Consider the following 15637-nt stretch of genomic DNA (forward strand, 5'->3'; position numbering starts at 1 on the left):
TGCTTTCCTAACCAAACTGTAGCTGATACAAAAATAGTCTTCATGGATTCATAACGAAGTACAAACTCCTTTGCATGGCATATATGACCTTCAAGTCGGCCTCAATCAGTGCTTTGACCTTTCATCCAGTCCTTTGACCCACCTTCCCTCATAACAATGCTGCCATCATGTGAACAAACTTGCTGCTAATCACATATGGTGTACTGTTTTAGCTTTTTTTCTTCCAGTTTTACTGAGATATAATTGAAATACAGCACTGTATAAGTTTAAGGTGTACAGCATAATGATTTGACTTAACATACATCTTGAAATGACTATCACAGGAAGTTTAATGAACAAAAAAGAAAAAAGTATTTTTTTACCTGTGATGAGAACTCTTAGGATTTACTCTAACAACTTTCATATATATCATACAGCAGTGTTAACTGTATTAATCATGTTGTATATTACATCTCTAGTATTTATTTTATAACTGGAAGTTTGTATCTTTTGACCATCTTCATCCAATTCCTCCTCCCTCCACTTCCCACCTCTGGTAACTGCAAATCTGGTCTCTTTTTCTATGAGTTTGTTTTTCTTTCTAAGTATAATTGACCTACAACACTATGTTAGTTCCTGGTGCACAACATAGTGATAACGATATTTCTATACATTACAAAATGATCACTTGTTTTAGCTTTTCTACCTCTACCTAGAATGACTCTCTCCCCATTCCAGAAGAACCAGCTAAAAAGTTGCTTCCTCTGTGACATCCCCCTCATCTGTCACATAGATTTAATCTTTCTCTTGTTCCCATGGCACTTAAATTTTTTAAATGAAAGTTTTAATTGAAGGATAACATATACAAAGAAAAATAAACAAATCTTAGTTATGCATTTCAGTAGTTACACAAAGTGAACATACCCCTGTACCCCTGTGAAAAGCACCTAACTCAAGAAATAGAACAATACTAGAACCTCAAAGTTCCCTCTTCCCATTTCCAGACACTATACCTCCAGCCTGAATTTGAACATACGTTGGTTTTGCCTGTTTGAAACTTATGTAGACAGAATCATACAATACGGTCTCTTTTGAATCTAGATTCTTTTTCCTTGTGCCTCTGAGATTCACAGAAGATGCTGAACAGATGTAGTTCATTTGCTCTCATTGCTCTTCAGTGGTCCATATTTACTTATTCCACTGCTGATGGTCACTGAGTTGCTTCCAGGTTTGGGCTGTTAGCAAACAGTGCTATTATGAACACTTTTGTAGTTGACTTTTGGTACACATAATATAGTGTTTTTTATATCTTTCAGTTTTAACACTTCTGCGGTGTGGTGTAATTATTACATTACATGTCTGTTTCCCACACTAGACTGAGTTCCCTGAAAGGCTTTGTAACTTCAGTGTCAATGACATTACATGAGACACAGCAGGACTTTTAAAATGTTTGCAAAGGAAGGAGCACCTAAAAGAATCCTTTTTATTTTAATATTTATTCCTTTATGATTCTTAAAACCCTTAAACGTACTATTTTACCTTTCTTGTGGTCATGCGTAAGAAGTGGACCCATTCTTAATTAAAATATCTGTAGAAACACATGATCAAGAATGCTTTATTGGGGGCTTCCGGGCTTCCCTGGTGGCGCAGTGGTTGAGAGTCCACCTGCCAATGCAGGGGACACGGGTTCGTGCCCCGGTCCAGGAGGATCCCACGTGCCGCGGAGCGGCTGGGCCCACGAGCCATGGCCGCTGAGCCTGCGCGTCCGGAGCCTGTGCTCCGCAACGGGAGAGGCCACAACAGAGAGGCCCGCATACCGCAAAAAAAAAAAAAAAAAAAAAAAGAATGCTTTATTTACTGCAGTGATCATTTCATAATGTATACAAATATCAAATCATTATGTTGTACACCTGAAACTAATATATTGTTATATGTCAATATATCTCAATTTAAAATAAATGCTTCATATTAGGCACTGTACTGAAAGTACTAAAAGGCATTAGTGTTCCATGAGATATATTTTAGGTAGAATTACAGGATTACATAATTGGAAGGCACCTTAGGAACTGATTCAATGCATCATATTCATCATTACATTTCAGTAGGAAGTACCACATCTAAACCAGCACAGTTACAAGAAGGGGCTACTTTTTAAACACCTTTACCTGAATAACCTCAATTTCTTTTCTCCTTACGCTATTCTCCTTGATTGGAAATTCACAGTACCAGCAAATGGAAATACAACAGAAATCACTAGCAGAAAAATTCTTATTCATAACTTAAAGACCAATGTACTGTAAATTCGCTTATTACATAAGCTTAATGAACAGTTGCTAAAATGAAGTCCTAGATACGAAATGAATACCCAAGCCCTCTTATAAGTATGCACGACTGACTGGAACTGAAAAAGTTATATAATAAAAGAGCATAGAAAGAGTAGAGGAAACGGTAGATATTAAACACATAAAATCTCCCTAGTTGGACACTGTTAGTTCCTTACACTCTGGAGTCCTGGAAAAAGTCCAAGATATAAAGCAAGAGTTTTTTGCATTGACTGACTCCTGGCTCTGTCTACTTGCTCCTGTACTTACTGCTACTTGACCCTGGGCAAATGAGTTAATATGGTTCAATTTCCTTATTGACAAACACCCTACAGCGTTTTTGGAATACATGTTATGTGCTTGGCAAGTATCAGGCACTCAGTAAGCCGTAGTTTCTATTACCTGGACGGTAATCTAACAGCACACGATCTCAAAGTTAGTAAGCATCAGGAGCAAGAAATAAGACCCCAGTTCTCCGACTCCAGTCCAGTCCCACCGGGATACCTCTGAAAGGTACCACTGAGTGTCCATCCCTTTGGCTGGAAGCGGATGTGGTGTTTTGAAGTAGCACAAAGTGCGACGCAGCAAGAAGGCGGGATTTCCGTCACAATGGCTCCAGCATCTGCGGGACAGAGAAAACGAACCGGAACAGGTGGGAGGAACGCCCGCCGCCAGAGGGAGGTGTCCGGAAGCGCCCGAGCGGGGACTACATTTCCCACAAGCCCGCGGGGGCAGGGCGAGGGGCGGGCGTCGGGGACCTTATCGGACAGGCCTAGCCCGGCAATACCAAGGTAAATGCCGGCACTGCGGCTCCAAGGGAAGAGTAACTTAGAGTCTGCGCCTAGATTTGGACTAGTCACCCTCCTAACCCATCCCGAACTGACAAAGGGACCTGGCGACTTTGGGATTTCCGGGCCGCAGAACTCCACCCCCAGAACCTATAGCAGTACCCCCGCGTTGGGCCTGGGGGCGCTTCCTAGATGCCTGAGGACGCGGGGCGATGTGCTAGAAAGGTGAAGGCCCAGGGTACCTCTTTCTAGGGTTGATGATCCGTACTGGTCCCTCGATCGCCCCTCCCCCACGCCCTGTCGCCCATTAGCTCGGGCTGGAGCTGTACGGAGCCCGGATCCCTGGGGTTCGAAGTCGGGGTTGGTGCAAGGGAAGGTGCTCTCCCTCCCCCCGCCCAGTCTAAGTAGCAGGCAACCTCCCCTCTTCTTTGGTTGTTGCTCGGACGTCCTTGTCTCGGGGCGGCTAAAGCTGTCAAAGACCTGCGAGCCAAGCGCTGCTAAGCACCTCCATCCAGCATCCCTAATCCTTTCACGTACCCTTTCGGGTGTTAGGAAGATTGCCGCTGGAGAGGCTAAGTAACTTGCCCTCGGTCGCAGAACTTAAATGGCAGAACTTAAGGTTCGCACCAGGCCTCCCTGGATCTAAAGCTCTTTGCTTAAGTCCCATCACCTTTCTCAAACCTTAACCTAAGAGAGGACAGGCGCTGGGGACCACAGTCATTTTTTTGCCCAGCGGTGCCCACACGTGCTGCCACCCCGCCTCGGCTGCCCTGGTGCCGACACATCGGTCGGGCCTGTTCAAACAGCGAGCCTGGGGCCCTCTGCCGATCCATCTCGCTGCTCTTCCGCTTTCTCCGGCCCTTTTCCAGGGACAGACAGGCGGCGCGCGTCATCGCCAAGGCTGCTGGGCGGGTGGGTGGAGTTTGCTGCGCGGCGACGGTGGCTGTAGCGAGTGGGTCCCCCCAAGACTCTGGGGCGGGGCTGCGGGGAGGGCGCGGACGGACAGACGGACCTCGCCGGGATGGGGGGTGTGGCTGCTCCGCCAGGGCCGTGCCAGTGGGTCAGCGGCACAGCGACCACCAGTGCCCGGGGCCCCTCCGCCTTCTGCTAGAGATGCTCTTCCTCTCGGTGAGTTGTTTTTCTGTCTGGGCGGCCCGGCCTCCCCAGCCTAGGTCACGCCCCGGGGAGGAGGAAGGAGCCGGGCCATCTCAGACTGTGTGGCCTGGATAGGGCAGGGCCTCGGGGAACTGACCAGCTGCGCTCCGGGTCCTCCTCCCTTTGGGCATGTTGATCCGCGGCTGCGCCCCATGTTCCAGTTTCATGCAGGCTCTTGGGAAAGCTGGTGCTGCTGCTGCTGCCTGATTCCAGCCGACAGACCTTGGGACCGGGGCCGGCGCTGGAGGCTGGAGATGGCGGACACGAGATCCGTGCATGAAACCCGGTTTGAGGCGGCGGTGAAGGTGATCCAGAGTTTGCCGAAAAACGGTACGTGCACTTAGGCCCGGCTTGGACAAGCCTTCTGCAGAGGCTTGAGGCCCCAGCTTCTGAATCTCACCTCCTTTAGCCTTCTTTCTGCTTCTAGTCTTGCTTATTTAACCTACTTCTTTTTTTGCGTTGAGAGGGCATGTAATTGAAGGGGAGGTGTCGGATGGGAATTAATTGCCTGCTGATCTTTCACGCCTGAGACAAATATATTATCCATATTTTAAGCAGTTTATATTGTTGTCGAAAAGACCCTTAATGACTGCGGATTTGGGTATGTTTTTTAAAAATCTGGGATGGGGATGCCTAGGGCCGCATACTCACAAAGTCTACTTTTTGAGAACTTTTGATATGAAGGGAAAGAAAGGAAAGAACAACTATATTCATTTGTAAAACGATTTCTCTTGTTTAAAAAGTATATATATATTTACTACTTAAAAAAAAAAACCTGTTCTATGGTCCTAGTGTTCTCTTTTTCATACTCATATGGGACCTTTGAAACTTGGGTGAAAAGTCATTGGAGCTGTTCTTTCATATTTAACCTGTCGTTTCTCTGGCTTCTGTCAAGATTTTTCTCTTTATCGTTGGTTTTGAGCAGTTTGATTATGATCTGTCTTGGTATGGTTTTCTTCATATTAATGCTGTTTGGGGTTTTGCAGAGCTTTTTGAATTTTTAATTTTATGTCTTTGACAAACGTTGGGAAGTTTAAGGCCGTTATTCAAATTTTTTTTCGGTGGAGAGGCTTGGAAAGGGGGAATTTGACTTTTCACTTCATATCTTTCTGCAATAAACGTGTATTTTTCCACAATAAATGTGTATTTTTTTAATGATACTTTTAACTACTCTCATTGTGCCAGAGTGTAAAACTGACTGAATATAACACTAATATATTACTGTAGTATTTAATGTCATGTTCCCTATTTTCATTAATTATCATTTGGCTAAGTAATGAATGTTCAATACCATTAACAAACATTCAGTAAGTGTAGATACAAAAGGTTTTGAAAACAAATATATACAAAATAGCTTTCCTTTTGTAATCTCAAACACCAAATTGGAGGAGGACATACATATGAGGGATTGAAAGAAAAGAGTGAATGAACAAAGTGTAGAGAAATAACATAGGAACTTATTTAGGTATTGATTTTTTAAATGTCTGATGAAGAGAGTTTACAGGAAGGCATGATTCTAAGAGTTTTGTTTAAATGGTACCTTCATCCTTACTTCTAAACCACACGTTTTTATATTTTTTGAAAACTGATAGAGCTAGACTTGATGATAGTTTGCTGTCTTTGCTGACACCATATATCACTTATTAGGAAACCCATGTAAGTGTAAATACAGTTTGTGTGTATATAACATTTAAGAAGGTATTGCCAGTTAAGAACCTCTGCCAAAGGGCAGCTGGGTGGGGCAATGTTCAGTGCTGTACTATTATCTCCTGAAACTAAATTGATAATAATTGAAGCAGAAGTATTGTTATAATGAATCATTAAATAGTTTTATAGTAAAACTTTTAAGTTGTGTCATCTGTCCTGGATTATTTTGCAAATATTCTTATAGTTTTTTTGTTGCTTGTTGCTTAATCTTTATCTATGGCATAAAGTTATCATGAATCCTATAGCACCTATGTTTGGTATGCCCTTGACCTTTAGAAATTTATTTTCCTATAGAATGTTTTAAAAACATACATATCAAATGCATTGGGTTGGCCAAAAAGTTTGTTCAGGTTTTTCTGTAAGATGTTGTGTGTGAGCACCTTGAGGACAGAGACTATACTTTATCTAGTGTCTTATACACAGAATATATTCAATATATGTTATTAGTTTTTGCTCTAACCTGATGTATATGTTACTCACCTTAACCAATAAACTTTTAAATCTCAGTTGATTGACTTACTGAAGATATTATGACATGAGGCTTTTGATGTTTTCATTTAAATAGGTAACCATTTTTAACTATAGTTTCTCCATATTTTTCCCCTCTGCTATATAAAGACTATATCATTGAAACACTGTATCTAATGGCTACTCCTAAATGAGCATATATTGTGTAGATAATTTATTATTGTGATTTTGGAATTAATTACTCACTCTTGGCCAAACCTGAAACACCAGCTCTCAGCTTGTCTGTGTTGTAATTTGCACAATGTTTATAAACCACTAGCTTTTGATTACTGCATGTTATCAGATTATTATGCAATCTATGAAGTTTTAAAAACATCTTTTTACAGTTTAAATTTTTGTTTTCATAATAAATTTTGGAACAAAAGTAATGCACAATAAATGTAAATTTTTCTAAAATGCAAATAAACAAAAAAGAAACTAGAAGTAATCTATATGTGACAGCGATATCGATCCTCTTAACATTTTGACATGTTTCCTTCTACTCTGCTTTTTAAGTATATAAGTACTTATTTTGTAAAAATGGATTGCGCTGGATATGCTGTTTTAAACTGCTGTTTAACTCTCATTTTGTAGTAGATCTTGAAACTTTTCTCATGCTATTTTTTATATTTTTCTACAGTAAAGTTTTTAAGGGTGGTAGTTATAAATAATCCCATAATTTATGTATATCATAATTATTTAGCTAGTTAGTTATTATAAAACATTTATATTCCAATTTTTCTCTCTCATTAAGAGTATTGCAACTTATAGCACTTGTTCAAACAATTTGAAAACTTTAAACATAAAAAAGTTTATTGATAAGCTAGAAACATGTGAAGACTGATCCTCAAAAAATTGGCATGTCCAAAACTATGGAGGTAGGAAGTGAGAAATCTATTTTATCTTGGATTAATTCTTTTTCTACCACGGTACACACTGGTTGGCTTTAGCCAAAGTTCCTAATCCCCTGAGAAATTGGAAATTTGGCCAAGAGAAGTTGAATTTCTTACTGTTGCAGTTTTATTAATAATATACATATAACTTTCGTTTGTGCTAGTCAGTGTGGTTTGTCACCATTTTTTAATAGAAATACCTTATTACAGTTGCATGATATAGTTATTCTATATTTTAATTTATTTGTTTTTTTTAATGACATTTGCCAGTTATTTTGGTTACATCTACAACATGTTTATTCGTTTATTCTCTTATTTATTGAACTATATTAGGTGTTATTATTAAAGTATAAAATCTCAGAGATTTTTCAAATCAAAGAAATAAACTGAGCCATAACTTTTGTTTCTGTAAAATAAGAATAAGTTGTCTGAACTATTAATGAAATATTAAAAATCACTGTTAGTAAGCTAAGCATTAGCTCATCAATTGTGTTCTCCAAGTGATCTCACTTAATGTATGTTTCCAATAGGTTCATTCCAGCCAACAAATGAAATGATGCTCAAGTTCTATAGCTTTTATAAGCAGGCAACTGAAGGACCCTGTAAACTATCAAGGCCTGGATTCTGGGATCCTATTGGAAGATACAAATGGTAATTTTATGTAGAGAGCTATGAAAGAATTTTGAGTTTAATGACATAATTATCATATGACTGTTACTTTTGTGGTTATGGATTATTCTGTGCACAAAGTATTCTAGGTACTGGATACATTTTTATCCTCTATGTGCTCTTTTTTTTTTATTTTAAAAAAGGGTTTTTTTAAAAAATAAATTTATTTATTTTTGGCTGCATTGGGTCTTCATTGTTACACACAGGCTTTCTCTAGTTGCAGTGAGTGGGGGCTACTCTCTGTTGCAGTGCGCGGGCTTCTCATTGCGGTGGCTTCTCTTGTTGCGGAGCATGGGCTCTAGGCATGCGGGCTTCAGTAGTTGTGGCATACGGGCTCAGTAGTTGTGGCTCGTCGGCTCTAGAGTGCAGGCTCAGTAGTTGTGGCGCACGGGCTTAGTTGCTCCGCGGCATGTGGGATCTTCCTGGACCAGGGCTCGAACCTGTGTCTCTTGCATTGGCAGGTGGATTCTTAACCACTGTGCCACCAGGGAAGCCCCCTCTGTGTGCTCTTAACAAAATTTCACACAAATAGGAAGGTCTTGGGGAAGAAAAGAAGACAATAAAACCAAAAGAGGTAGATTTATCAAAGATATAAAAGCATTTTCAATTAGTGTTTCTTTATGGAGTTTGTTCTTTTTATTATGCCAAGAATAAGTCCCAAACTACATTAAAGAAACAACAGACTCTCCTGCCTCTTTTACCTGCCAAGAAGAGGAGTGACCTCTTGCTTGTCAGGTGACCTTGTTTGCTTTGAGCCATTGAGATAATAAATAACTAGAAGCATGACTCAGGTTCTGCCTTACTTTTTCTCTAAGCTGTCACTCTTATCCCACTGTACTTGAATAGAAATTTCAGTTTTACTATATTTAATAGAATCACAAAATACCTCTGCCATGTTTCCAGTTGACTAACATTTGATGTTCTTAAACACTATTGAAGAGGTGACAAATGTCTAACAGGATGTCTGATGTCTAACATGACCATACGTCATGTACGTCAGGAACAGAGTGTGCTAATTGGCAGAGTAAGTCTTTAAGAGCCACATGCTTTGATGGCTAAGTTTCTTCACCCTGCATTGGAAGTCCTTAAACTCCTTTGAGGATTTCTTTTTTTTTTTTTTAACATCTTTATTGGAGTATAATTGCTTTACAATGGTGTGTTAGTTTCTGCTGTATAACAAAGTGAATCAGCTATACATACACATACATCCCCATATTGCCTCCCTCTTGCGTCTCCCTCCCACCCTCCCTATCACACCCCTCTAGGTGGTCACAAAGCACTGAGCTGATCTCCCTGTGCTCTGTGGCTGCTTCCCACTAGCTATTTTACATTTGGTAGTATATATAAGTCCATGCCACTCTCTCACTTCGTCCCAGTTTACCCTTCCCCCTCCCCGTGTCCTCAAGTCCATTCTCTATGTCTGCGTCTTTATTCCTGTCCTGCTCCTAGGTTCTTCGGAACCATTTTTCTTTTCTTTTTTTTTTAGATTCTCTATATATGTGTTAGCATTCGGTATTTATTTTTCTCTCTCTGACTTACTTCACTCTGTTTGACAGTCTCTAGGTCCATCCACCTCACTACAAATAACTCAATTTCGTTTCTTTTTATGGCTGAGTAATATTCCATTGTATATATGTGCCACATATTTATCCATTCATCTGTCGATGGACACTTAGGTTGTTTCTGTGTCCTGGCTATTGTAAATAGAACTGCAACGAACATTGTGGTACATGACTCTTTTTGAATTATGGTTTTCTCAGGGTATATGCCCAGTAGTGGGATTGCTGGGTCATATGGTAGTTCTATTTTTAGTTTTTTAAGGAACCTCCATACTGTTCTCAATAGTGGCTGTATCAATTTACATTCCCATCAACAGTGCAAGAGGGTTCCCTTTTCTCCACACCCTCTCCAGCATTTATTGTCTATAGATTTTTTTATGATGGCCATTCTGACTGGTGTGAGGTGATACCTCATCTTTGAGGATTTCTTAGTCATGTACTTTCCTTTAAGATCTTTATGACTAGTCATATTAGGTTAAATGTAAGAGCAATATGTTATTTAAGTTGTTGGAAGAAAATTTATTTATTTACTTAATGATTTTCCTCAGAATTGACCTTTGGTGGAGTTAAACTGCTTCTGGAAGATATCTGTAAAATGAGAGGTTTTCTTTTAGGCAAAAATTTCAAAGGGCTCTTCTCATTATTTGAGGCTTTAAAATTTTCCTGTCCCTTACATTTTCATTTTTTTTTAGAAGTAAGAAACCTTTTCCATTTTTCAAGAGTTAGACTCTTATTTTTTAATATAAATTTATTTATTTATTACTTCTGGCTGCGTTGAGTCTTCGTTGCTGCCCGCAGGCTTTCTCTAGTTGTGGCGAGCGGGGGCTGCTCCTCATTGCGGTGCGCGGGCTTCTCATTGTGGTGGCTTCCCTTGCTGTGGAACATGGGCTCTAGGCGCGCGGGCTCTAGAATGCAGGCATGGGCTTCCTTGGTGGTACAATGGTTAAGAATCCGCCTGCCCATGCAGGGGACACGGGTTCGAGCCCTGGTCCGGGAAGATCCCACATGCCGTGGAGCAACTAAGCCCGTGCACCACAACTACTGAGCCTGCACTCTAGAGCCCGTGAGCCACAACTACTGAGCCCGCAAGCCACAACTACTGAAGCCCAGGTGCCTAGAGCCCGTGCTCCGCAACAAGACAAGCCACTGCAATGAGAAGCCCGCACACCGCAACTAAGAGTAGCCCCTGGTTGCCACAACTAGAGAAAGCCCACATGCAGCAATGAAGACCCAATGCAGCCAATAATAAATAAATAAATAAATAAATAAATAAAAAGAAAATAAACCAAAACTTCTGTTTATTTGAAACATGACTGTGACAGTTCATGTAGAGTTTCTAAAATGTTCATTTTTGTCACTGTTATTTATAATGATATAAAGACTTTTTTTTTTTTTTTTTGCGGTATGCGGGCCTCTCACTGTTGTGGCCTCTCCCGTTGTGGAGCACAGGCTCCGGACGCACAGGCTCAGCGGCCATGGCTCACGGGCCCAGCTACTCCGCGGCATGTGGGATCTTCCCGGACCGGGGCAAGAACCCGTGTCCCTGCATCGGCAGGCAGACTCTCAACCACTGCGCCACTAGGGAAGCCCGAAGACTTTTAAAGAGTTCTTAGCAAATAATTATGAACAGTCTACGGTCTCTATAATGTATATAGAGATTATAGAGACTATATAATGTAGTCCCTATAATCTATGGTCTATAGATAGGTTTTGTACTAATTAGTTTTAGCTACTATTTAATTTGCCATTTTATTCACTGTGATATTTTTCTTCAAGGTGGTGCATTTAAAGAGATCCTTTGGAAACATTAATATAGCTTTAAGTAAAGCCTGTTTTAAATTAATGATCCTATAGCAATAACTATAAATTGTATTCTGAGCAATTGAAATCAGGTGTCTTTCTGTAGTTAATTGGATATTTTTATTTCTAGGGATGCTTGGAGTTCATTGGGTGATATGACCAAAGAGGAAGCCATGATTGCATACGTTGAAGAAATGAAAAAGGTAGGGAAAATAATTCACAATAGAAAATAAAACTACTTAGAGCAGTTTTTTAAAAAAAAATATTTAGTTATTTATTAATTTTGGCTGTGCCGGGTCTTAGCTGTGGCCCACGGGATCTTCGTTAAGGCATGTGGGCTCTTTAGTTGCGGCATGAATGTGGGATTTAGTTCCCTGACAAGGGATTGGACCTGGGCCCCCTGCACTGGGAGCACAGAGTCCTACCCATTGGACTACCAGGGAGGTCCCTATTTAGAGCAGCTTTGATTTAGTTTTGTTATCAAGCAAATTAGCTGCTTTGTTTTTAGGAACAAAGAGATTGTAATATGTTAGAATATAGAATCTAGATTATTGAGCTTATCGGGGCTTTATCTGTCTCATCAAAGTTCATCTTGAGGTAAATGTTTTTTCCTTCAGATGTGTCACATTGTGGGGACATGCTATTTTCTTTTCTTTTTTTAATAAGTTTATTTATTTTATTTTATTTATTTTTGGCTGTGTTGGGTCTTTGTTGCTGCATGCGGGCCTTCTCGGGTTGTGGCGAGCGGCTACTCTTCATTGTGGTGCGTGGGCTTCTCATTGCAATGGCTTCTCGTCATGGAGCATGGGCTCTAGGCACGTGGGCTTCAGTAGTTGTGGCACACGGGCTCAGTAGTTGTGGCTTGTGGGCTGCGCAGGCTCAGTAGTTGTGGCATACGGGCTTAGGTGCTTCGTGGCATGTGGGAATCTTCCCGGACCAGGGATCGAACCCGTGTCCCCTGCATTGGAAGGCGGATTCTTAACCACTGTGGCGCCAGGGAAGTCCCGTGTTTTCATTTTTTCATCTTTCTTATCTTTCTCTATCGTTGACTTCTGCGGGAAGTATATAGATAGGAATCTTTTCAAATACTGATTTCCCTTACTCAGGAGTGTGGGACTTAACTGGGCTGTCTTGAAAACATTTCTGTTTTGAAACTTTTTATGAGAAATAGGTAACAAGACTGCCCAACAGTGTTCTCATACAAGTGTTGACTCATAAGTTGAGATGTTTCTATCACTGGATTTATCAGTAATAAGCATTTTTCTGTGAATGCAAAAATCCTTCAGAAGCAGAATAAGACAAGGATACTTTTAGTTTCTCTGGTAACTAGTAAAGAGGGCATTCTTTATTAACTAGCTCTTCAAGGAGCAAATTAATGAAGAAATCATGGATTTTTGATTTTGATCATCAGTAAGATGATCTTACTGCCTTTTTTTTTTTTTTTTTTTTTTTTTTTTTGTGGTACACGGGCCTCCCACTGCTGTGACCTCTCCTGCTGTGGAGCACAGGCTCCGGACGCGCAGGCCCAGTGGCCATGGCTTACGGGCCCAGCCGCTCCTCGGCATGTGGGATCCTCCCGGACCCGGGCACGAACCCGTGTCTCCTGCATCGGCAGGCGGACTCCCAACCACTACGCCACCAGGGAAGCCCGATCTTACTGCCTTTTTATAAAGGAACATTTGTATTGCTATGTTGGTAATGGATTGGAAGTTGTGAAATCTAGATCTGTATAATAATCTTAAATATTCTTTGAACATAGAGAAAATATGTAAAAAAGGAATATTTTTTTGCCAGATGCTTTGATAGTATTAATCTCTGTAGTAATTTTTATTTGGTAGATTCAGAGTAATTTGTTTTGTTTTAATGTCTTCTACATTGCTCAAAGTTGTGCACTTTGTTACAGTTTCACAATTTTTATTTGGTGGACTTTGTTTTTCTATAAAAGAGGTCAGAGCTTAGTTCTTTTGGCTGTTAAGTATATCAGTAGCAGAACAAAGGAGTCTTTCAAAAGCAGAGAGAGAACGATAATGTACAGCTTTGGTTTGATAACATTCTTTTTTCTTTAAATATTGTTATAATCTTTCCTCATTCCCTCCATTTTAACTATTTAGTGGTAATTACTTTTAATTGTATTTTGTAGATTGATACAGAAAAGACGTGTGTATATATATATCCTATTATTTTAAAAAAGAAAGGAAAATAATAATGGTATCATATTAAACATACTGTGCAGCTACTAGCTTTTTGCCTGTAAAAAAAAATTTATAGATATTTTTCCAGTCAGCACACACAGAACTAATCATAGTCTTTTTAATATCTGCAAAATATTCCATATATAGAAATACTTTATTTTGTCAGTCATCAGTTGATGGCTCTTTATTTGAATACTTTTCACCTAATTTACCTTGCTCTTTAAACTTGATGATTCTAAATTGGCCCGTAGTTATGGAGGTGTCTGAAAATGGTTGCCATTTCCTACTTTACTTAACACCCTTTTAAAAACACTACCTTGGGCTTCCCTGGTGGCGCAGTGGTTGAGAGTCCGCCTGCCGATGCAGGGGACACGGGTTCGTGCCCCGGTCTGGGAAGATCCCACATGCCGCAGAGCGGCTAGGCCCGTGAGCCATGGCCGCTGAGCCTGCGCGTCTGGAGCCTGTGCTCCGCAATGGGAAAGGCCACAACAGTGAGAGGCCCGCGTACCGCAAAAAAAAAAAACAAAAAACAAAAAGAAAACACTACCTTGGTGTTAAAGAACAGACACAATAATTTTACTCTAACCCCAAAATTTTCTATTTTATTTTACATTAGTGCCTTTAGTGCTTAATGCACAATCTATAGCTTATTGTATAAAATTTTACACGAAGCTTATGTAAAATAGTTTTCAAAATAAGAAGGCTTTTAAATTTTTACTTGAAATTTTCCTAGGGTGGTATATGCATCAATATGTAATTAACATAGATACTTTCAGGTGTCTATAAAAGCACTTCAAATCTCAAAGTTATCAGTAAGTAAATTATAAATATATTATTTGGTGCTAGTGTGGATCACATTAATAGTTGGTTTTCACAGGATTTGTTTCTTTTGATTACAGATTCTTGAAACTATGCCAATGACTGAAAAAGTTGAAGAATTGCTACATGTCATTGGTCCGTTTTATGAAATTGTAGAAGACAAAAAGGGTGGCAGAAGTTCTGATTTAACCTCAGGTTGGACTCTTTTACCTAGTTTTTCATTCAGCAGCTGATACATTATGCATGCATTAATATTTATATTATATGTCTAATTTTTTTTTTTACTTTCACATGCCAGTCCGAGTGGAGAAAATCTCTAAATACCTAGAAGGTAGGAATAATGAAATCCATGTGAAACTTTGGTTTAAAATTTATATGCCAAAAGAACTCTGCACAAATTTATATAACTTATGGGCTTTTCACTCAAGAGTTTTCTTTTAAGCAAATACATTGCATAAAGTTCCAAAATATTATAAACCCTAATTTTTTTTTCGGAGTTTAAAAAAAATTTTTATTTTATATTGGAGCATAGTTGATTAACAATGTTGTGTTAGTTTCAGTGTACAGTGAAGTGATTCAGTTATACATATACATGTATCTATTCTTTTTCAAATTCTTTTCCCATTTAGGTTATTACAGAATATTGAGCAGAGTTCCCTGTGTTATTCAGTAGGTGCTTGTTGGTATAAACCGTAATTTTTACCCTTAGGTTATTAAAACATGACAGATGGTTCATTTGCATACAAAATTATAACAGAATTCATGGTTTTATTTTTATGATTCATATTTCATATTTTCTATTTTGCTTTATGAATTATATTAGCTAATTATATTAGCTATTATATTGCTATGGCTGAAATGACTTGCTAGCTAATTTTAAGTGAATATGTTTATAGTATGGTTTAACTCTAGTGTAGCTAGCTAAAACAAGACATCAGTGAATTCACCTCACTTGGTCTTTTTTTTCAGAGTTCAGTTTTCATGTTCTCAGTAACGAATTGAAAGTCTTATCTTTTTACATACTAGCAGGAGCTGAATAATCTGCAGACTTGCTGGTATTAACCATAAACATTTGCTCTTTAAATTGTTTTAGAAAACAGAGTGAAATGAGCTCTAAGAGTCATTCTAAATGACAGTTATTTATGTTTTAAATAAAAATCAGCCTGGGGCCTCCCTGGTGGCGCAACAGTTGAGAGTCCGCCTGCCAATGCAGGGGACACGGGTTCGTGAACTGGTCCGGGAAAATCC

General features: G+C 39.6%; 2 protein-coding genes across 8 annotated transcripts in view; one reads left to right on the plus strand and one right to left on the minus strand.

Annotated features, from left to right (window-relative positions):
- The window catches only part of ABI1 (abl interactor 1), a 128241-nt gene extending 125405 nt beyond the window's left edge, over positions 1 to 2836 (minus strand). The window contains exon 1 of the mRNA XM_082616645.1: positions 2703 to 2836. The gene's annotated coding sequence lies outside the window, so the exon portion shown is untranslated. The remainder of the gene's footprint in view (positions 1 to 2702) is intronic.
- A 175-nt stretch (positions 2837 to 3011) lies between these two features.
- Positions 3012 to 15637, plus strand: part of ACBD5 (acyl-CoA binding domain containing 5) — a gene marked incomplete at its 3' end in the record, with an annotated part of 33963 nt that continues 21337 nt past the window's right edge. For 2 of the 7 annotated variants that reach the window (XM_082616637.1, XM_082616639.1), the window contains exons 1-5: positions 3012 to 4216; positions 4405 to 4573; positions 7881 to 8001; positions 11509 to 11581; positions 14470 to 14584. In XM_082616637.1, the coding sequence (XP_082472763.1) occupies positions 4202 to 4216; positions 4405 to 4573; positions 7881 to 8001; positions 11509 to 11581; positions 14470 to 14584 (493 nt within the window). In that variant the 5' untranslated portion in view covers positions 3012 to 4201. Of the gene's footprint in view, positions 4217 to 4319; positions 4574 to 7880; positions 8002 to 11508; positions 11582 to 14469; positions 14585 to 14687; positions 14721 to 15637 lie in introns of those variants that run through there. The other 5 variants (XM_082616635.1, XM_082616641.1, XM_082616636.1 and 2 more) reach the window with 5 other exon arrangements.

The sequence above is a fragment of the Mesoplodon mirus genome (assembly GCF_964341445.2).
Source record: "Mesoplodon mirus genome assembly, chromosome: 4".
NCBI lineage: Eukaryota > Metazoa > Chordata > Mammalia > Artiodactyla > Ziphiidae > Mesoplodon > Mesoplodon mirus.